Genomic DNA, 24,163 nt, shown 5'->3' on the forward strand with positions numbered 1-24,163 from the left:
GGCTATACACCAGATCAGAACGACAGCAGTATCAACAGATATGTTAACGTGGATGGGGATTTCCCTAAGTCCCACCCCGGGACAAAGGACTACCGTACTGGTCGGTCAATGCAGAGTGGTCAGCCTTGAAACCAATACAGACGCAAACAAGTAAGGACCCAGGAAGTTGTATTTGTATATATTGTGCATGCATGTACGGACATGTTTAATGTATAATAAAAAAAAGCTATCAACTTGAGGGGGGCACAGAAGGGGTTCAAGGGACAGGCGGAAGGGGAAGTGATGTCATCCTTCCTATTTCAATTAGTTTTTTCAAAAAGTTAAAAAACGAAAATTTTAAATAAAATTTAAAAAGAATGGAGCCCTTGCTAGGAGCATAGAAACTACATAGAACATTTAAGTGTGAACATTGGACCAAACCTGGCTACAGAGAACATTTAAGTGTGAACACTGGGTCAAACCTGGCTACAGAGAACATTTAAGTGTGAACACTGGGTCAAATCTGGGGCTACAGAGTGTGGCGACGGCAGGAACAGGGAGCTGAGGAGGTCGAGGTACAGGGTCAGCTGTGGCTCCTTTACTCCTCCCGGCCCTGGCATCTCACAGGGTCCGGCTTAGGAGTGCATGCAACTGGGGCGGGGGGGGTGGGAGGGGCGGCTCTTACTCTTGAACACTTTGCTTTGAGTCACAGCTTATTATGTATTCCAGGTATCCTCCTGGCTCTGTTCCCCAAACACCGGAGTTACAAGAGTATCCATTACACCTAGCTATGACCTGCATCTTAATTAACTCTAGAGTTTTGAACTTTTATTATTACATCATAACCCCAAGAGAAAGAACTATAAATGACTGGAGTTTTATGTTGCCTTATGGGTAGCAAAGACTCACATTCACAAACACTGACACTTAGCTTTGGGCAGATAAAAAAACAAAACAAAACAAAAACAGAGCAAAGTCTAAACGCCATACAAAAGAATTATTTTGCCGAACACTACCCTAAACACAGCTGAAGAAGCAGCTGTGGTTCCTTCTCGTTGAGGAGAACCAGTTAGTCATTTGTAGGCCTAAAACCCTCCCAGGCACCCTACCTCAAAGTAAAGCCCAAAGTCGGGCATGGCCCCCGGTGCCCACTCACACCTTCAAACCTGAGACAGACTGCCCAGAGCAGCCCTCCCTACCACCCCAGCCATCTACTCCGTGCTCCCAGCTCTGGCCATCCTCCCTCACCCCTAGGCTGGGATCCACTTATGTGGCATCTCTCTTCCCAGCTACAATGCAAGGACAAGGACAGGGACTTTAGCCTTTACATGTTTAGAGAATGCCATTACTGTGGGGGAGGGGGCACCAGTGTCACCGAACGTGTGAGTGAGTCAGAAGACAACTTTGGGGGGTTCTCTCTCCCGTGGGTTCCAGGGACCGAGCTCTGTCATCCTGCCTACTGACATATCTTAGCTTTGGCCATTTCTGTTTAATACCTTATCCTTACTCTCTAAGGCTCAACATTCTCAATGCTTATTTGTAGAGCAAATGAATCGTCCCTTAAACTTGTATAATAGCATAGCAAAACTTGCCTTTTGTTACACACACACACACACACAAACACCTTGCTGGATCTGAAGAGATGGCTCAGCAATTAAAGGGACTTGTTCTTTCAGAGGACCTGGGTTCAGCTCCCAGAACCCAGGCCAGGTGTACCTCCAGCTCCAAGGGGGCACATACCCTCCCCTGGTCTCCAGTCTCCATGGGCGTCTGCACACATGTGGCTTTCACTCACACTCACACTCACACACACACACACTAAAATAATAAAGAAATCATAAAGTGACCCTGCTTTTCTGGACAACTGCACTGTCTCCCTGTGCCTCCCCCACACTTTCTCAGGTCACAGCTCTTCTGCTTACGTCTGCGAGCAAATGTGACGTAAACAATGCTATGAAGAGCACGAAGCCCAGCGCTTCCTCGAGCTCACATCTCTGACAGAAACTTCAGTGCTCACCGAGCACACTTACCCAGCAAGAGAGGAAGTGCAGAAATTCCTTAGACCCTGTAACTTCTGTCACTTCTCATGATGACTAGACACGAGACCACACGCGGAGACACTGCCAAGGCGCAGTTTACACCACGACTATCTGGGCTGTTTGGCAGAAATTTTGTGTTGCTATTTCTATATACACAAGGCTTCACAGAATACCAAAATGTTATTAGTCACGGACCAGTTTCTCCTTTTCCTCAGTTTCTGACAGCATCTGTTCTTTACACTGATGACTGTCACTCAAGATGACCTTTTACACGCTGTCAACAGCTTATCTTAGTGATGAACTAGAAGCACAGTAGAGAGAAAATAAGTAAATAACTGATTCATTCACCTAGTATCATTACCAGTTACTGGGCGCATGCCACACACGCATGACCGCAATGCAGAGAGCAAAAAAAAAACGCTTCACATAAATGTCTTCCTAATGTGTGTGGGACCTGGAGTCCACTGGAACGGTACGGGCAGAGCCAAAGACGCCACAGCAACTTTAAACAATAAACACGCCCCGTGTGTTAGCTCATGTGTGGCTACAACAGTGTCTGCAGGTACTGCCTCTTCTTTACACACTGAGAAGATGACTTTTATACCGAAGAAAGCATGGATCTGCCAGGCACAGTGACACGTTCTTTAATCCCAACACTTGGGAGGCAGAGACAGGCCAATCTGTGAGTCCAGGGCCAGCCATCTTGTCTAAAAAAAGATGATAGATTCTACTTGCCAGAACACCAGCTTTAACTAGCCAAGTCTTCCAAATCAGAAATCAAAAAGTATCTCACTAGGACGGGCTTCCAGCAAACTGAAAACTCCCAACAGTGTCAACTGCATTCTGCTCGTGTGCAGAGCTAGGCGTACATCCCAGGGCCTGGCACACGCTCGTGTGCAGAGCTAGGCGTACATCCCAGGGCTGGCACACGCTCGTGTGCAGAGCTAGGCGTACATCCCAGGGCCTGGCACACGCTCGTGTGCAGAGCTAGGCGTACATCCCAGGGCTGGCACACGCTCGTGTGCAGAGCTAGGCGTACATCCCAGGGCCTGGCACACGCTCATGTGCAGAGCTAGGCGTACATCCCAGGGCTGGCACACACTCGTGTGCAGAGCTAGGCGTACATCCCAGGGCTGGCACAAGCTCATGTGCAGAGCTAGGCGTACATCCCAGGGCTGGCACACGCGGTGCTCTCTGCACTTGGCCATATCCTTAGGCCTCGCTGGTGTTTAAGGTGAACAGTTCAGAGTTATGTCATGTTTACCTATCAAGTCATAAAAACCTTTGCATTTCCCCTTATAGGGTTGGATTATCTTGGCGCTCACTTAGTCGAATGCCTTTGTTTTATACATAATAAGGTAGATGCCCAGGAATTCCACAGACTTGGTGCCTGCTCTCCAGTTTTCCTCTGCAGACCTATAACAGCCCTGATGAAGGGCAATTTTCACAGAATCCTGCAGCAAGGAGGCCTCCACGCTCAGGAGGCTGCCAGGATGGCTCAGTGTAAAGGACTTGCCACCAAGTGTGAAACTGGTGGATCTCAGGACCCACGTGGCAGAGGAGGAGAATCAGTTCCTAAAAGTTGTTCTCTGATCTGTGTATGCCCTGGCACAGCACGCTGCAGGTACATGTGCAAGCACACCAACACATACATGCAAAGTAAATAAGTAACTTTTAAGGCCTCTGGGGCATACACTACAATTTCCTACACAGTGACGCGATTCTCTCTACAGCATCCCTCAAGTTCAACCAGGTTACCAAAGCATCCTGTTTTAAAAATAGCATATCCCATTTTAAACAAATCTGCCCCAGCCCCTCGTCCTACTGATCCATCTTCTAGGATGGCTGAAGAAAGCAAGCTAAACTCCCACTCCAAGCAGGAGACAAGGGCTGTGGTCCCGAGAAGAAGAAGCATCCTCAGCTCACTTAGTCACTTGTTCTATGATCTCTGTCCACCACCAGCCCAGCCCCAGCCCAAGTGACCTCTGTCCTTCCAAAAGCAGTACCCCTATGACAGGCCAGATCACAGGGGGACAGGGGGACCACCCTTCTCTGGCTTGCTCTGAGCATTGTACGCAGCCCGGGCTGGACTCATCAGTGGCATGTCCCCCAGCTTTCCTCCATCCTCCTAAGGCCACAGTCACTGATTCAGGAGGCTCCCTCGACTGAAAACAGAACTAATTTATGTGCTAGGAGGGTCTTTCTCCCTCACTGCAGAAACCTGTTAGGATTTGGGCGGCATAAACTAGACTCCTGATACCACCATGTGTCCAGGCAGACAGCACTATTATTAGACTTGATACTTTCTTTAACCCACGCCCCCACCTCTCTCTGCAAAGTTTACTGCTTCAAAAAAAATTTTTTTAAGACTTAAAATCTTTATGGAAAAATTTTAAAAGTTCCATAGATAACAGCGATTCACAAAGTCCAAGGGGCTTTTGAATAGTTTTTTAAAATCAGTATCAGAAAAAAAAATCTCACTTCCCATTTGAAAAAAAACCACACACGCATTTGTGAGGCTAACTGCTTGCAGCTATACTCAGTCAGAGAATGACAGGAAAAAGGCACCACCATAAAAGGACGCCTGCTCGGCCTCTCTTAAAGCAACATGCCCAGTTAACGAAGCAGTGTGGGCAACGCGGGCTGCTCCAGCGGAGGTCCTAGCCACCCTGACATGTGAGTACGGACACTCTTCTCTCATGAATACTTTGAAAGCCTAACTTTTACGGTAAAAGAGAAAGAAAAGAATGAAACTCAATAGCTGGCTGCTCAAATTTCTTTGGGGTCATTGGCAGTTCAAATCAGTTACCAACTGAGATGGAAGCAATGAGTGAAACCTTATTACCAAAAATCAGGGCTGGTTTACACGCTTCAGTGTGAACTCACAATACAAGAAAACATTAGCAAATAACGCCAATATTTCAGATCTTTAATATGAAGGGAAAGGAACAATGTTACTAAAACAGTGTTCCTACATTAGGATATATTTTATATACAATATGACCAGTTACACTAATTTTTACATTTGACTACCTGGAAGGCATTTATGTACAGAAAAGTCTTTTTGATACTTAATATTTCTCAGAGACTACTGGCAGTAGCAATCCTGGGGCAAAAAGGTTTATTTTCTAAAGCACCAAATATAGAACAGTATTTTCTGCTTTGCAAAAATATTTTATCAATTTATTCTCCCACCAGCAAAGATTAATGATCAGCCTGGTCTTTGCTGCCTCAGAATAAAAATCATTCTAAAGACCAACTCTTAATAAGAGAAAAATAAAATCTATGTCATTGGTTTCTATTATTAAGTGACCAGTAATGCTAAATAAGCCTGCATACTAACATCCTAGAAATCTTTAAAGAAAATCATAAAAATAAAGAATTATATGTAGTGATTTGTAAAAACCTCAATTTCCAGGGTGAAAGTAGAGGGGTTTTGTTGTTTGTTTTTTGTTTTTTTCTATTTTCGAGACAGGGTTTCTCCGTAGCTTTTTGGTTCCTGTCCTAGAACTAGCTCTTGTAGACCAGGCTGGCCTTGAACTCACAGAGATCCGACTGCCTCGGCCTCCCGAGTACTGGGATTAAAGGTGCGCGCCACCACCGCCCGGCGAAAGCAGAGGTTTTACAGAAACGCCTAACATAAAACAAGCCATGAAGGGACTTCCTCTCAAGAATGAGGGGCTTTTGTTGGTGTGGTGGTGTTTTCTGGTTAAGGGTGTGAATCTTTTGGCGTCACCGAGTACAGGAGAGTGTAATAGTTGAGAGAGGAGCTCGGGATCAGTCCTCAAACCTAGGCTCTGGCGTTTATAACCGCTTGGCCTCAGGCTGAAGTTGCTGAAGGTCTCTGGCTCCAGTTGCTTCATTCCTAAAGTGGGGAGAAATGTTTCTGTCAACTTCTCCTAGCACCGCCTCTCGTAGTAAGTGCGGGGACATGGCCTGCCACCCTTGCCCTGCCCGTCAGCCCACGGAAGGATGAAGCTAATAGGCAGCGTTTCCTTGCCCTATCATTTCTGTGCAGATTATTCTCTGAAGATGTCTACTTTCTGTGATATTTTATGTGAAGCCTCAGCAGCTGCAGATGTTCACGCTGTGCTTTCTAGTATCTCAGAGCGTTCGTCTCTGGGGCCTAACGGTGCTTTGTGAGCCTGAACCTACCAGAGCGCGCGGCTCCACAGAGCAGCCTCCCTAACAGGCTCACTCTGTACGTGGGTGGCTGTGGAAATAAGTCCTTCTCTAAGCTACTTTTGGTGGGCTTCCTAGAGTTAATTAGGGCCACGATCAGTCACGCAATGGAGCTCACTCCAGGACTTCCAAGCACATAGGCTAGGCGTTTATAAAGTGACTGGAGTTAGCAGCCTATGATGTAAAAACGCACATGCAAGGGCTGCTGAGCTTGACCTGCAGACACCAATAAACGCAGGTGTCCACAGGGAGACCTTTTTCTTTGCCACGGTAAGAGGTGAGACACTGGAGGTGAACAGTGTCCTCCCGTCTGTCCCACGCTGTTGCTGCAATTCTGGCTAGGTCAGTCTCGAATTCTCCACATGTGGTGGAGGTGCAGGGACTCATGGTGTCCTGCTAGCCCAAAGAGGAGAGAAAGTATGTTGTCAGAAATGGACACAGCCCTGAAACATAGCAAAAAGGCAGGTCAACACCATACAAGCTATGCTGGCCTTCAGTGTTCTCTTCCAATGGAAATGGCACTGTTAAAAATAGTAAACTCCTTTCTAAATCTTCAGTCAGAGGCTGTGGACCCGTCTCTATCACGTTCTGAGCTTGAGGCTAGCCAGAAGTGCAGGAGACCCTACCCTAAAAAACAAACCAAACCCCAAATACTCAACTGTCCTTCATTTGACTTAAAACATGTCAGAAGTTAATGATTACTTCATTTAGGCTCTCCCATCTCCCTCCTCCTTCTCAGACACAGATAAGTAGGCACGTGTCAAAAGCTCTGAAACACCTTCCTGTTTTGTTACTTTCCACTCATTGTGCCTCGATCTGGGAAACAGGAACTCGGGACAACACATCCTGTGTTGAATGTCATTTTTCTGGAGGCAAAGAGTGAGTTTAAACTTAACGGCTACAGCCCTGCCTGCAGCCACTGAGGCGCTTGTGCCTCTGCTGTGTGCATGGCTGACAGAGAACTCTCCAGCAAGGATTAGGGCAGCTGAGATTTTGACATCCTTTTTTATCTTTGGGGTGTAAGAACTGCCGCTTAGATCCCCACTCTCGAAACTTCACAGGAGTGCGAGAGACAAAACCACAACCCAATGCTCTGCCTTCCTAGGTGGGGTGGGGTGGAGGGGGAGCAGAGGTCTGGAAGCTTCCAGGGACAGAGTGAAGGATGCCAGAATAAAGAGGGGAGATTGGCAGGGGCAGATTCCCAGAGGAAGAGAGGAGGGAGGCCTCCGATGAAGGAAGCAGTGATGGTTAGCTTTCCGTCTGCCCTGGGCTTGTGGGCCCCAGATGGCGGGCTCTCTGAGAAGAGGCCGCCAGGTCACTGCACAGAGAGGAAGGACTGCAGACAGCAAGATCACAGACAGCAGGGAGGCAGATAAGGACATAAAGCTGTGAGGCAACTGGGGAAGGACAGAGCCCTGACCTCCCAAATGAGCCACACCTCGAAGAATCCTGAGGGAATGACTGAATCCGCCCTTAATTCAGCACAGCCACAAAATAAGGAGGCTTAGTTTAAAGCTTACAGCTCCCTTCAGCTGGAAGGGCACAAAGTGCATGCTGTTTCTAAAAGCAATCTGAACCCAGAGGAGTAATTCTGGGCGCACACACCCTCATTACAAAAGCCTTTCTATATGCACAGAAGATTCCACCAATCCTGCCACATACACACACAGGGCATTTGCCCTCCTTGTGCTGAAGTGGGTGTGATGACGGCCACCTTTAAATCCTTACAGTAACTTACAGGGACATCACAGCTCTGATAATTATTACAACCACTGCTAAAGCTCCCAAAAGCCACACAAGGGAAAGGTTAAAAAAATAACTGGAGTATGTCCAGCCCCAAATATAGACGACAGTACTCAACCAAACACCCCACCCAGACACCCCCATCCACTCTAACAGGCAGAGCCCCAATAAGCTGTGCCCATCAGAGTCTGACACCTGAGAGGCACCAAGGGCAAACTCAGACAGGTGGATACCACTCTGCTGTCCTGACAAGGTCCCTGTGCTGTCAGTGGTTGGAGGCAGGCATCACACGGAGCTGATTACTCTGGTCCCTTGATTTGTCACACTTCCAAAAGCTAGAGAAATCAAGTTCCCTTCGAGCAGGCTGATCATGTTCAACACTACCATGAATAAAATCAATGCGTTTCTGTTCAATTTGGGGATAGGATACATGAGATAATTAGAAAACAGTCAACAGACATAGACACAGCTATCAAATCAGGATTCAGAAATGACTGCACGGTGAAGAAACCACTTAATAACAGATTTACTTAACCAAGGCACTGTGGCATGTCCTGGCTAGCAGCACATGGAGATGGACAACTGGGCAAATGTATCTGGCGCTCCTTCTGCACGCTTGCCACCTGCCCATTGTACAGGCAGACAGCACACACAACAGCTGTTAGCCAACTAAAAGGGGAACAAACGCTGACCTCATGCTGCAGGTGTTGATGCTGGGCTAAACTCAGACATCCCTGTTAAATGAGAGCAAAGACGCATGGACACACTTGACAAGTGCTCCCACAGCTAGGTAATCAGAAAAGAGCAAGGCGTGGTTTCTTCCCTCCCAGGAGCAGCTCCTTATCAAAGGCATTTAAATAGCTTCGGCTACTGGCCTGCTGGGTCTGTGCCACTGTCTGTCCCTTAGAGGACATCCTGGTATCCCATCATTCTTGTGTCTTCACGTCCCCTCCCCGTATCCCATCATCCAGTGTCTTCACGTCCCCTCCCTGTATCTCATCATCCAGTGTCTTCACGTCCCCTCCCCGTATCCCATCATCCTTTTGTCTTCACGTCCCCTCCCCGTATCCCATCATCCAGTGTCTTCACGTCCTCTCCCCGTATCCCATCATCCAGTGTCTTCACGTCCCCTCCCCGTATCCCATCATCCAGTGTCTTCACGTCCCCTCCCCGTATCCCATCATCCTGTGTCTTCACGTCCCCTCCCTGTATCCCATCATCCTCGTGTCTTCACGTCCCCTCCCCGTATCCCATCATCCTCGTGTCTTCACGTCCCCTCCCCATATCCCATCATCCTTGTGTCTTCACGTCCCCTCCCTGTATCTCATCATCCTTGTGTCTTCACGTCCCCTCCCCGTATCCCATCATCCTCGTGTCTTCACGTACCCTTCTTGTATCCCACCCCCTCCTTTTCCACTCATTTCATCTCCCCTGATTCTAAGCGTTTTTTGACAATCTTATCTTTTTTCAAGATAATAGCTGAAACTATGCCAGCAGAGTCCCGGGAAGGGCCGGGTCATTTGTAACTTGACAGCACGCCCCTCCCTCCCCCCATGATTTCTATCTGTGCCTCACTGCTTTTAGTGGCCCTTCTGGTTGTTTTTCAAAGTGTAACTTCCTCTTTGGCACACACAAGCAAAGTTACCCCTCTGACCAAGGCAGGTCTCAATCCAACCCAATCTTACCAAGGTAACAACAGACAGCTCAAAACATTGTTAAAGCTGAATGTGACAAAGGCCCCCTCTCTGACTTAAGGCATTGATAATTCTCAGATAATGGTGACACATCCATCACCTTAGAACCCCAAAGCTATTACTTTAGCATGAACCAAATCTTTGACTGTGATGAAGGTTTTGTTCTGTTTCTGTCATGAGTAAGAAGAGCCCTCTAATTCCCCAAGCAAATGAGTTAGGCTAGCAGAAGTCTATGTAGCCTTTGAAACTTCACAAATGCCTTTATGTTGGTTCTCAGAGTAAATGTTTCCTGAGTACAAATTGTATCAGAGCTTAGGCAATTTTCTTAAACACTAATCAATGAGCTTTGGGGGGACGTTTCCCCTCCTTTCTGTGGGAAGAAAAAAAAATGGTCACTTCATGTCAACATGTCTGGTTATGCAAAAATGAAATGATAATATCTCAAGAAATGTTGGCAACTCTACAGGCAAAGAAATAAGTTTTACAAACAGACACAGACAGACACACTTTCAAGTACACCAGGGAATGACTCTGGAAAGTAGTCTGCAGAAGAAACCGTTTCACACACACGAGGACAGTGGGAGCTAAAGGAGCAGACATCATGTTAGACGGAACAAACCGTCTCTGCTCTTAGCAAGAAAATAAGAAGATCAAGATGGCCTCCAGGTGTCCATCCTCGGGAAGAGGGGGAGTTGGGAGGCAGACACGCCCTTCTGTTCGTTTCATACTTTTAGCAAATAGTGCTTTCAATGTTTGATGCTTTATCTGCGTGTGCTTGATCCCGGGAATGCAGAAATGATTCCTTTTTTATATTAGAGGGTCTAGAATTAAAGGACATATATAAAATGTCAGGAATGGCTGTTCCTCACAAGGGTCAACCCTGAAGAAAAATCCCATTTTATGCACCTCAGTTACTGTCTATGCCCTTGGGGAAGACGTCAGCATCTTGATTGTTGTCCTTTAGTATTTGGAATGTGGAGCCAAGTATACAATTCATCAAAAGCATTGTACCGAAACTATCATTCTTATAAATATTAGTGTTCTAAAGGAAACAGATTTAGGACACACCCTGAGGGCTTTTCCCTACTACAGTGACATATTACAGTACTTTCAGGTTTAACACACACACACACACACACACACACACACACGTATATAGGTTTATGTATGTGTGCATACATAAATATTCTAAACATGTCAGAAGCTGCTGCCTAATCATAATTAAAATGAAAAACAAAGAGCATTAAGATGTAAGCTATACTTTGAAAAGGCCAATTTGAGACCAGTGCAGGCAGACTAAACACAACGGCACATGGGACACCGGCGTGTGTGAGAAGGACAGCAAGCAGTGTGAGCTAGGACCTCGTGAGACCGAAAGAATATCCAGGCATGGTATTTAGCCTTCAATTCTGGACCCTCTAATATAAAAAGGTATCATTTCTACATTCCCAGGATCTGGCATATGTAGACTAAAAACACTACAAGCAGTGTTTGCTACCTTAAGCCTCACAAGAGTAATCCAGTAGATGGTTAAAGAAAGGAACAAGTTCTAACTCTGAGGGGACATAAGATTTGAGATTTGTTGAGCAAAGGAATTGAGTAACAGCAGCCAAGGACACGAAGGATTTCTCTCTCAATACGGAGATGATAAAGTCAACTAAAATGACAGCACTGAGGACACAGAGAAGATAGAAGCAAGGTTTGAAGATAATGGCACGGTAACAGTTACCTTGTGGACTCAATCCCCAGAAGTTGCTAAATACCCCAAATGAACACATTTACAAACTATCTCCTCTCATTTACCCAGGCCACTCTCTGACCTATCCTGTTTACACGGTGACTCTAAACATGCTGTCTCTGGCTGGCTCTGGCCCAACAGTGGTCAGTTAAGATCCCTGCCCAGCCTGGCCTCGGGGCTGGTGTCCCCTGCTCTTAGGAAGAGTGCCCCACCTACCCTGGGGAAGCTGACCACATGCGTCATGCTGCTGTCTGAACTCTGAAACCACAATGTGTCAGTTCTTTAAGGGCTCATGAGATAGCTGCCCCTACAAAGGACTGGTCAGAGAACCATGGAGCAGGACCCAGCATGGCCTTTAACCCTCAGGTCCATAGGAGGTTCCTGCCAGACACAGTTCAAAGGTAGGCACAGCGAGTGAGTAGGAGCCATGTCTGAAGAGTGTTGGGTGATGAGGCTCTTGCAAGAAGACCTAAGTAACATTTCTTCCTCCGGTGAAACAAAACCATTACCTCACTTCAGTCAATCCATGCTCAGTGTTCCGAATGGAGGCTGTATGGACACAAGTCCCCAGCTCACTCCTACAGTGTTATTTACCGGCATACATACTATCTAAGCAGGCCTCTTTCTCTTGTGTGTGCATGTGTGCACATGTGCGTTTGTGTACACTTTCCTCCCCAGAGTAGCATGCCGTGTGATCGGGTTTCCTTAACTTAACTTCCTGTTGAGAAAGAGTCACGTGTTGCCACTTTCACACCCCACAGCATGGCCGAACCATAGGACAAACTGCAAGCCACTGAGAGAGTCTGTGTTGTAGTTAATGCTGAGCTGATGGCTCCTGAGCCTGGGCTGTTCTGAAGCCACTCCCACTTTTAGTGTACCAGGCGCGAGAACAGGATTTGGCAACTCCACACACATTTCCCCCGTGAGCATTTTTTCAAAGATCAGATTCCAGGAAGTAGCTTTGGAGAACTCCTCAAAAATGGTAGGTGAAATTTTCAGGGGAAGAAACTCTGGTCGGAGTTGCTGGTGCCCGCTCCTCAGCGACCGCCATGTCTAGAGGCCGCACTCCCCTGCACCCAGTCTTGCGTCCTGAACACGGCAGAGGAAGCCTTCACACAGAAACGGGTGGTTCCCACTTTTACTTCTTTCACTTCCAAGGCAAGAGCCTCTGAGTTTTCATTCCTACATAAACCATGAAGCCCTATCTGTCTTTGTTGCATTGGTTTTGATTTCACTAATTTCACAGTTGTCTTTTTATTTACTTCCGATTTTGCTGGACAAATTTGGTTCTCCTGCTTCTTAAGCTGTACGGATTAACAACTATTTTTCAATCTTTCTTTTTATTTCATTTTAAGCATCTCAAAAACTTCCAGAGTGGTGCCTTCTTTAACTCAAAGGTCTTCATTTCTGAGTTCATTCTTCACTGCTTTACCGCTGGTTTCTACATTAGCTGTACTATAGTCAGGCTGTGTGACAAGCTCAGTGATGACTCTCTCGCCGTCTTGAGAATCTTCTGGCGACCTAGTCTATGGTTGAGCTTGAGACACGCTTATGCCTTCCACACACATTCTGCTAACTTTTAAACCGTGCTGAGCAAATCTTCAAGGTGTTTCATTTTCTTCTCTAGGGTATTATTCATATACACACATGACTGCCCATTATGATTGTAGACTTGTCAGTCTTTCCTTTAAACCACATCAAATTTTGATAGCTTAGGCATATTTCAGAATTATTCTTATATCCTTTGTGGACTGTTCTCTTTGTTTGTTTGTGTCTGGGTCTCTCTATGTTGGTTATCCTGGAACTTACTCTGTGGACCAGGTTGGCCTCTGCTCCCAAGTGCTGGAATTAAAGATGTGCGCCACCACCGCACAAAACCTATTGTTAACTTGGGCAGTGATACCGTTTTAGCTATTGATATCAAAGCTGCCTTGAGTCGCTTTTCCTGTGGTTCCATTGCGGGCCACCCGTCCGCAGTGGATCTGGCTGGCGTGGATTCCCCTACAGCTTTATTCTCCACCTTTCTACATTACATCATCTTTGAAAGCGCCAAATTGGTAGTGTTCCCTTTAACCGACAAGTTCAATCCACTTAGACTGGTTAGAACTTTTCTACTTCTGCATCTTCTGCTTTCCGTCCCCATCCTCTCCTCTCACCTCACCGTTTCTTACTCTGCTTGGCTGTGCTTTAGGGTTATTTGTAGCCTGTGAGGGCTCATCTGTCAGCACCACACACCACCACAGAGCTCGGGGCCAGTGGTCATCCCTCTTCTCAGGCTGTCAGAGAAGGGAACAGAGACCCCGTCCACCAAGCAGCGTAGGCACAGGAGTAGATCTGGAGCCAGTGATTCCAATCAATCCTGACAGACAACTTCCCCTTGAACACACAGCAGCAGCGCAAGAGACATCCCAAAGGTTCCCTTAATACTGGGGTTTATATACATACATATATGTTGAAATTTATAAAGACAATCTACAAAGAAGTGATTATTCTCTTTAAAATATAATCACAGAATTTATGGCTCAGTGTTCCTACTTTCATTGGTGTTCACTCTTTTATGTGGAATTTTGCTGTCAGAATTCTTAAGATTTCCAGTTCAGGACTTGAAATTTGTCTTAGCATTATTTATGACCAAGAAAAAAAAATTTAAACAACCCAAATGTGCAGTGAGGGAGTAGCTACTTAAATTATGCATTACCACACTGGAGTACTGAGGAATATTGATCCAATATTTTGGAAAACTGTGGAATATCCATCAGACGCCTCACAGAACCCAGACGTTAAAAAACAGATAAATACACTGCTGTGGACACTTATTTACTACTGAGACACAAAACACCACATGATGTCACTGATACTGGGTTTAACACATACAATACCCCCAACTTAAAATTTCTCATCTGAAGCAGCTTGAGTCTCTGTGCCCCACACATCCCCAACAACTCCACACATGAAAGGGAGGTATGCCCACGGCTGAGCTGTATGGACAGTCCTTGGGAATTCATTTTTTTTCCTCACTTTTTTTTTTCATTTAGAGAAAGGACACCCAAGCTGCCCTCAAACTTGTTATCCTCCAGAATAGCTGGAGGATACTATTTTCAGTTCCTAACCCGGCCCGAGCGTGTTTCTCGTGCGCTCTAGGTGAAGGCAGACCAGCTCTACTGCACTGCATGTGTCACTGATCTCATTTCCTGACAATCTGGAAGAAAAAAAAAAAAAACTCAACCTAAATTCAGATTAAAAGTCAAGCTTAATGCCTGTCTGAAATGTGGGGAACTCTACATGATTTTATTCTTAACCACACAATGATTCAGAAACGGGGGGATTTCTGCCTGAAGCTGGTGCAACTTCTCTTGTTGCAAAAATGTACTGACCTATTTAGATGGCTCTATTTCCTCTGCCAGAGCTCTGACAAAGTCACTAACTGTAAAAGTAAACACATAAAGTTTATTCTCAGTTTATTCCAGTTAAAGTTTACGCACTGAGAAGTTTAAGGTAGATGTATAAGTGACTGGACAGCTGAGTTAAATAGTTTCAGGTAAACATTCCCTACTTGCTTTCTTCCTAGTGACCCTGACCCCTGCTGGATACAGAAATGGCTAACAATTTCACTACAGCGCTGGCAGCATCTCAGGGCAATAACTGTGACCTCTATGCACACCACGGCACAGCCAGGATACTAATGCCTCTGCATTACAGCCTTGTCTTCATCATCGGGCTGGTGGGAAACCTGCTGGCCTTGGTTGTCATTGTTCAAAACAGGAAAAAAATCAACTCAACCACTCTCTATTCAATGAACTTGGTGATTTCTGACATCCTGTTTACCACAGCCTTGCCCACTCGGATAGCCTACTATGCCCTAGGCTTTGACTGGAGGGTCGGTGATGCCTTGTGCCGGATAAATGCCCTGGTGTTCTACATCAACACCTACGCAGGCGTGAACTTCATGACCTGCCTGAGCATAGACCGCTTCTTTGCCGTGGTGCACCCTCTGCGCTACAACAAGATTAAAAGGATCGAATATGCGAAGGGTGTTTGCATCTCTGTCTGGATTCTAGTATTTGCTCAAACCCTGCCTCTGCTCATCAGACCTATGTCCAAGAAGGAGACCGGCAGGACAACTTGTATGGAATACCCAAACTTCGAAGAGACGGCTTCCCTCCCCTGGATCCTGCTCGGGGCGTGTCTGCTCGGCTATGTGCTGCCCCTCGCAATCATTCTCATCTGCTACTCCCAGATCTGCTGCAAACTCTTCAAGACTGCCAAGCAGAACCCACTAACTGAGAAATCAGGTGTCAACAAGAAAGCTCTCAATACAATCATCTTCATCATCGTGGTATTTGTTCTCTGTTTCACGCCTTACCACATATCAATCATCCAACACATGATTAAGAAACTCTGCTCCCCTGCCCTCGAATGTGGCCAGAGATATTCCTTCCAGATCTCCCTGCACATCACAGTGTGCCTGATGAACTTCAACTGCTGCATGGACCCCTTCATCTACTTCTTTGCATGCAAAGGCTACAAGAGGAAGGTCATGAAGATGCTGAAGCGGCAAGTCAGCGTGTCCCTCTCCAGCGCCGTGCGGTCAGCCCCTGAGGAAAATTCACGGGAAATGACGGAGTCCCAGATGATGATCCACTCCAAGGTATCCAACGGGAGGTGAAAGGACACACCGGGCTTCACAGCGGAGCGAGCTGCGCAGTGGCCTCTGCAGACCGAGCTCCACCAACCGAGGATGCACTGAGATCCAGTCCATCTCGAGGGAACAACAAAAGCAAGTTCTACTCCGTAGCTGAAACACTGTATGTATAAGGGAAGGCTGCCTCAGTCCGTCTTGCTGTAAAAAAACTGTTCTGTGCTCCTCAGAACACAATCGCTACCTTCTCTGCAAACGATAAGACGGAGTCCACTGTACGTTATCAGTGTAAAAATGTTAATACTGTAATATAGCAAACATATTTCTTAATTTACACCTCTTTGAATTTTAGACTTTATCTCCCCAGTTTTTATTTGCTTGTTTGTTTTGTTCTGAGACAGGGGTTTTAAGGAAAAGTTTGTGGGATAAAGAACAGGAAACAAAAGTATCAGTATGGCGGTGCCAGAGACCAGCGGCGGTTCCAAGTACAGCGAACAAAGGGTTAATGTAGACAGCAAAGTGCTGGTGAGCATCAGTGGCTGAGAGCATGGAGCTCCTGCCATGCAGTCAGGACAGCACTCTCAGGAAGAAGGACAGGGCTCTCCAGGGAGGCTCTCAGTGGAAGCATGGCTACATGCTACACTCCTCTGAGGACAGAAAATACGCACGGATGCTTTGTTTTCCTTGGCTTTCCAAAGACCTTTTTTTTTTGGAAATTGGTAGCATCTGGTGTGTGTGTGTGTGTGTGTGTGTGTGTGTGTGTGTGTGTGTATATATATATATATATAAATAATATCTGGTGTATATATATATATAATATATATATATACACACACACACACACACCTGTAGATCAGCTTTTAAACAGTGGGAGCAGTGAGGATTACAATTATAATTGCCATACTTGCCTAAATAAATTGGGAAGTAAATGCACAATTTATAGAAACATCCTTGACTGTCCTGGAACTCACTCTGTAGACCAGGCTGGCCTTGAACTCAACAGAGATCCACCTGCCTCTACCTCTCCAGTACTGGGATCAAAGGTTTGTGCCACCATTGGCTGGCTATTTTTTTTCTTTTTAAAAAACTTTTTTATAATTTGTTTTTATGTGTGAAGATGTTTTGCCTGCATGTAAATCACCACACCATGTGTGAGCACTGCCCGAAGAGGTAAGGAGATGGATCACATCCCCTGGGACAGGAGTTACAGATGGCTGTGAGCCACCATGGAAGTGTGAGCAGTGCCCAAAGAGGCCAGAAGGAGGTGTCAGATCCCCTGGGACTGGAGCTATAGATGGTTGTGAGCCACCATGAAAGCGTTGGAAATTGAATGTGGGTCCTCTGGAAGAGCAGTCAGTGCTCTTAACCACTGAGTCATCTCTAGAAAACCCCTTTCCTCATTTGAGACTCTATCAGTCTAGCTGGCCTGGAATTCTCTGCGTGGAGAGGCTAGCCTTAGACTGTGTATGGTCCTCCTGTCTCCTGCCTCCTTCGTGCTGGGACTAGAAGTATCACAGTAGCCTGCTGGGATTCTTTGTGACATTAAACACCTGCTCACAGGGCTGCCTTATTGGCAGCGTGGCTTCCTAAACACTGTTTACCTGATCAAATTTGCTTTCCCTTAGTCCTGAAATTTCCCCAGTACAGTTTTTCAGTTGGTAAAGATACCAATTTAGATGGTAGGGAAGAAATAAAACACTATACCATGAGCTCATAATTTCAATTTTTATTGAGGTGTATGCCCTGGAAATACTTCATTTTAATAAAATTATCCTGTTTTGTTATTTGTCTTTCAAGACAATGTCTCATTATATAGCCCAGACTAGCCTTGAACTCATTTTGTATCCAAGGAAGGTCTTTAATAATTAAAACCCTTCCTCGGGCACATACTTGTAACTCCAACACTTGGGAGTCTGAGGCAGGATGGCGCTGAGAGTCAGGGGCCAGCCTATAAGAGGGTCACAGACAGTGTAGCAAGTCTCTGCTTCAAAAGAAAGATAAAACTTCCAGAGGGTGTTGCTACTGGGCCCAGCTTGGAAAGCACATCTTAACCATCACTACTGTAACTATGCTGAGTACAGTTAAGGTCCAAATGGTGTCGCTTTCACAGAGCCATCTGGTCTTAGAGCCACTAACAACAAATGGCTGGTCTGAGGGAGGCAGGTGAAGTCCGGATCCTGACTCCTTCCCCTCACCCCATCTCTGGGTTTTCCAAGTGAGGGTGGAAAGAGCCAAACACTACATTTTGTCAGGGTGTGGCTAAGCCAGATTTCTAGAAAGAAACACTCGTAAAAACCAGATAAGAGTTTTCTTACTTTCCCAGCCCTGAAGGCAAGCAAGTTGGTTCTGTGACCTCAATGGAGCAGAGATCGTCACACAGCGCCAATCAGGCCGCTTGAGTGTGACACGCTCTGCTGCCTGTCAGGCTCCTCACCTTCTCCCCCATCTTACCACGGATAAGTGACTCTATCTTGTCACCTACAGCACACTGGCTGTCTCTGGGTCCAGACAAAAGGGCTGCCAGCTCTCCACTCAAGGCTGCCAGTGCGCAGCTCCATCACTAGGCAACTGCTCACATGTGACCTGGGCACACACACCTCACCTTGGGCTTCAGTCAGCCCTACTTTTCTTCCAAGCATTTTACCAGCAAGTGAACTGGGTGCCTGAGGGCAGTTGTGAGCAGAGGAAGTGACCTGTCAGGTCCTCGCCCGAGTATCTGCTGCACGAATACGATAAACTTTAACAGACACATAACAGGAGAGTGGGCAGCTACTGGATAGTCTCACTCCTCTTTTGTAACCTCATTTTTATCTCTAAAAAGATCATTCAGTTAATTTAAAAATTCTCAAAGCTATTTAGTTTAAGCTCTGTTAAATGTGAGGCTGGAAGAAAAAAATAACATCTTGAAATCTGCAGGCAAATGGATGGAGCTAGAAAACATCATATTGAGTGAGGTAACCCAGACCCAGAAACACAATTATCACGTGTACTCACTCATAAGTGGTTTTTAAACATAAAGCAAAGAAAACTACCCTACAAATCACAATCCCAGAGAACATAGACAACAATGAGGAGTCTAAGAGAGAAATACATGGATCTAATCTACATGGGAAGTAGAAAAACACAAGATCCCCTAAGTAAACTGGGAGCATTGGGGACTTTGGGAGAGGGTTGAAGGGGAGGGGAGAAATAGGGAGGGGAGCAGAGAAAAATGTAGAGCTCAATAAAAATCAATCAATCAATCAATGTGAGGCTGGAAAGATGAAACAGTGGTTAGGAGCACTGGCTGCTTCCAGAGGACCCAGGTTCAGTTCCCAGCACACACTTTAACTCCAGTTCGAGGGAAACTGATGACCTCTTCCGGCCCCCTGGGGTACCCAGCATGCACAAAGTGCACAGACATACAAACAGGCAGGACACCCAAGCACATAACATGAATAATAAAATTATTTATTTAAAAAAGGTAAGTTAAACGCATTGACTCTTCAGTGACAGTTCAGAACAGTAAACACCAGACAGACAACAGCACTGGCTACATTTTAAAGAGCTCAAAACTTTCCAAAGTAAATAATTTCTATTATCATATTCTTGGCTTTCAGGATTCTGTGAACCAGACAAGATTGTTCACACTAATTCTAGAAAAGGCAACTGGCCAACCAGAGGCAGGATGGGGAGGGTAGCCTTAATTCCACCAATGAGCATAAACGAAGGTAGGAGAGGACTCTCTGCCACGTGACACCACCCTTCTGTAGGGCAAATCACTCGGCTCTAGGGAGGTAGAAAGTCGGCCGTGGACTGCATGAGGCCTGGGGCTCGGTGCACACAAACCTGGCAGTGAGGGCACCAACGTGTCACGCATTCACTAATGAACAATACAAGCTTGCATGATTACCAACACTGTGATGCCCCAGTGAAACCTCGAGTACTGAATTTCTCCATGAAATGGTGATGACAGAAGAGCACATGAACTCTGCAGTCCTACAAGATCCTCCAGGTTAGACGTGTGAAGAAGCAGGGCTTGCTAGCCAGCAGGTCAGCAACAGACCTGGAGACCCAAGTACGGCTGCTTGGACATAATCTAGCGTTTCAAGAGGTATGAGCAACAGTCCAACACCAGGAAAGGCGGCATGCCGTTTTCAAAAGGGACACACCCATCTTAGCCCTTAAAGGACCTATTTTGGTAACTTCTCAGCCTGCTGTAATTTGTTATTCTCTGAAAACATCTAGCCATTCAATATTCAGATGGAGAAGAAATGGAAAGCACAGAAATGAGAAGTGAGGGGTGACCGGGCCCTGGGGGTGACCAGGCCCAGGGGGGTGACCGGGCCCAGGGGTGTGACCGGGCCCAGCCTTCTGAACCGGAGGTCACATGAGTGTTTGCTAGAAATGCTCGCAGTGGGCGTGACACAGCAAACTTAGAAATGGCTGAAGACCAGACACAAGGGCACAGGGAGAATGGAACCAGGGCTCGGCCTTGTCTCCGCACAGCAGCCTGACTGGAAGCAATCCATGCTGCTGCCTGTCGAGCATGCTCACTAGTCAGTCCCCCTGCTCAGCAGGCCCCAGGCCTCCACTTCCTGTGGCTTTCTGTGCGGAGGACCTTCCTCCATCCCCCATCTGAACCTCAGTCTGTTTCCCAGAACAGCCTGTAGTTTCTCCACCTGTGCAGTCTTTATCACCTGCCCAATCGGCCTCCTCTGTGAGGAGGGTCACGTGGTGTGGAAATCCCTGATTAGGCTGCTCTGCTCTTCTCCCACAGTCCCGCGTCACCCCCGAGACCAGAAGCTGGCCGCTGGGCATCTATATTACTGAGCCTCTCCTACCTGCCTCTCAGCTGGAGTCAGAAACTGTTTCTTCAGGACGCCAGCCAGAAGCGGCTGTCTGCACTAACAGCCCACACTAGTTCTGGGAGGACCGGGGTGGGGAGGAGAGCTGGGATAGAAACGAGGACCTCAGCATGTTAGGTGAGTGCTCTACCACTGAGCCACACCCTAGGGTTCAACTTACTACTTAAGGCCCCTGGCCTTCCCACTACAAAACCAACCTGCCCAAAGCCTCAGCCCGTAGGGAGCAGGCTCTGAGCTCTCGGTCCTCATCATGACACTTTCTCCACAAAGGGAATCACACGTCCCTCAGAGAGCCTTGAAAGAGGTGCCGCCAGTGCGCCATGTGTGTGCCCTGTGGGTTTCCTGTGAGAGAGGAGGGAGGCGTATTCCCCGGCGTTCCTACCTCGCCACGGAGAGGCCTCCGGGTAGACAGAGCTCCCACTAGGGCCCCATCCACTGTGCTGTGCAGACACCAGACGTCCGCCTGTGCGCTAAAGCCCTGGGGTCTTGGTGTGTTTCTTACCGCAGCAAAGCTAGTCTAAGAAGATTTATTCAGGCTCAACCTGCTGGGACAGAAGGAGAAGACACTAGCATAGAAGGAAAGGCAGGGTGTGGTCACTGCCCAGTTCTGGGGCACAATCCTGCTCTCCCCTTAAGCTCGCTTCCACGGGTCATTAATTCCACACCCCAAGACTGACAACAAGTTCCCCATCACATCCAAGTCCCTCTCCCACATCCTCAAGTCCTCCATCGCTCAGCCGTGCCTTCTGAGTCAACCGGGCTGCTTCTGTGGCAGGTGCAAAGAGCCCACCCTTGGTTCTCACTCGCTGTGTTTATTATTCGGCTTCCTCCACTCACTGTTAGTTCTTACACCCAAATCCTAACTCTTCCAAACACACCACCCAGCTTCCTTCCTTTAACACATTTTATTTAGTTTTTACAGTCTATGTCACATAGTTGGAACTTGATGCACAGTATTAAAAACTAACAAAACAAACAAACAAAAAGAAAACACTGCTAGCCAGAGACCTCAAGCTTCAAGTCTAGCTGGCTGCTAGCCAAACCTTTCCAACTCTGTCCAGTATTTAGCCTTTCTAGCCCTCAGTGCCCTTGTCAGAGAATGAGAAGGCGCTAACACGCAGTCTGCCCAGCCATCACTGCCTAGCCTGTGAACAGCTGTTAGTGCATTCTTGTAACCTTCAGCTGAAACACTGATCTTCACTACTCTCTGTTCTGGGAGGTTCTGAGCACAGCCCACTGAACAGACAACGCTCAAAAGCCGCGCTGGCTGCAGGTCATCACACTGCAGCTATGTGCACCCCAGAGCCTGGTGGATGTGAGGTTTGTATACCGCATGCCATATGCCTTAGGCAGCAATAGGTAACCGAAACATGTTTGCACTCAACTAATAATCATGTCCAACACAGCAGATTAGAAGTCAGAATGTCAAACCAGGGTCCTTTTCATTTTCTGCTGACAATGTAAGCAGATGCCGCCAGCTCTTCCACTTCCTTCCACACGAGAAAAGTGACATGACTGTTTACACGCATTTGTTTCTGACAGCACAAATTCAAACCCGGCAGCTGTCGCAGTGGAGGACGGCGTGGTCCAACTGTCCCCCTCCTCACCGGCACACAGAGCAGCTTGGTTCACTTCCAACTGCTCCCCTCCTCGCCGGCACACAGAGCAGCTTGGTTCACTTCCAACTGCTCCCCTCCTCGCCAGCACACACAAGCGCTTCTTCTCACTGACGAGGCTGAGATGTCCTGGCCTCTTCTTGCTACCACCATCATCTAAAGTTCTGTTACAAGAACAACCTGCAAGTCACCCTGGGGCTGGCGCACACTGCTTTCTGTCCCACGTGGGAACTACTACGAGCAATTCAAAACAAAAACTAACGTACGTTTTGATTGGCTTCTTTTCCGTTTTCTCAGAATGTGAAATTTGTTTCTGGCTTCTGTACTTGTAAGAACGAGTTTTCCCATGCAGGTTGTGTGAGAGAGAAAGAAGTCTATCAGAAACTGCACAGGCTACAGAAACCTAGAACCTTCTTCTGAAGTTGTAACATTCTCACTGTTTGTGAGGACAGCCCTAGAATGCCCAGAAGGGTGAAGTCCAGGGAAGACCATGGAGTGGAAGAGAACTGGCCTTGTCTAAAGCCCAGCTGTGGAAAGGAAGACCCCGTGAGACCCCCACACCTAACAGGTGACCAGAAACTGAAGCAGTCCTTAGCCTTTCCCAGAGTCCTGAGACAGGACAGGGCTGAGCACCCTTGTCCCACTGCACTTGGTGTCCGGAGAGTCCTGGGATGAGGAACCCGGTGCAGACACAGTAGGCTTGACATGCGGAATTTAGCCATCAAACAGAGGAAAAAGAGGCAGCTTCTCATTATGTGTGGTGAATGAAGAGCTAGTAAAGTACTACTCTCTGTGCGCCTGACATTTTCTGTGGCAAAATTCTAAACTAGGCTCAGCATAGTTCACGCTTCCCACAGCTTTGTTACAGTGAGAGTGGGAGCTGAAACTTGGGAGAGTGGAAAGGGCGGGGGGGGGGGGACCTCTGAATTGCCACAACACAAATCACATAAGAAAGAAGACACAGTGGCCACATTCGCTCTATGGCCACACGTAAGGGCAGACTCAACAGATCTTCACAAATCCTAACTAAGAGGCAGAGGGCGACAAAGTTGTCAACAAAGAACAAGTTATATCAGAAATCCACATGAAAATGTGAACGAACGCTCTCTCTCTCTCTCTCTCTCTCTCTCTCTCTCTCTCTCACACACACACACACACATACACACACACACACACACCAGCCCTGGGCATACTGCTTTGCACATATATAACTGAAGTAAAACGTAACAGTGACATTCTTGGATGTCCGTCTGTCAACCATGGTTCAGTTCTAGAGAACAGAAACCGCTCATCTCCTGTGTATAGAAACAGATTCAGTACCCAGAACTGGGCTCTTATGAGGTCACCGACAGGGCTCCAAGGGACGATGCAGGTCTTCCTCCAGGGCCCATCTCCTGAAACAACACACAAGAAACACCAGGAGCCACGGGCGCCACTCTGGTGGGCCTGGTGAACTGCGCCAACAAAAGGTGGATTTCTTGTGTTGGTTCTCTAGCTCAATCTGAACTCAAGAGCCACACAGAAAAGGTGGACCAAGACTGAGACTATTGGCCTCTACCTGCACATGCACATGCCTGAATACACACACACGTGGAGTTACACACTCAGGCAGATGTGCACATGCACATGCCCGAATACACACACACGTGGAGTTACACACTCAGGCAGATATTTTTTAAGTTTACG

At 47.0% G+C, this 24,163-nt stretch overlaps 2 protein-coding genes across 2 annotated transcripts in view; one reads left to right on the forward strand and one right to left on the reverse strand.

Annotated features, from left to right (window-relative positions):
- Ubac2 (UBA domain containing 2) overlaps positions 1–24,163 on the reverse strand; it is a 149,421-nt gene that overhangs the window by 59,956 nt on the left and 65,302 nt on the right. The gene's annotated exons all lie outside the window — the stretch shown is intronic.
- Positions 4,629–16,706, forward strand: Gpr183 (G protein-coupled receptor 183). The gene is made up of 2 exons (XM_057786302.1): positions 4,629–4,694; positions 14,944–16,706. Exon 2 carries the CDS (start codon positions 14,971–14,973, stop codon positions 16,039–16,041), a length of 1,071 nt encoding a protein of 356 aa, XP_057642285.1. The 5' UTR covers positions 4,629–4,694; positions 14,944–14,970; the 3' UTR covers positions 16,042–16,706.

Source organism: Chionomys nivalis, chromosome 12 (genome assembly GCF_950005125.1).
Source record: "Chionomys nivalis chromosome 12, mChiNiv1.1, whole genome shotgun sequence".
NCBI classification, from domain to species: Eukaryota; Metazoa; Chordata; class Mammalia; order Rodentia; family Cricetidae; genus Chionomys; species Chionomys nivalis.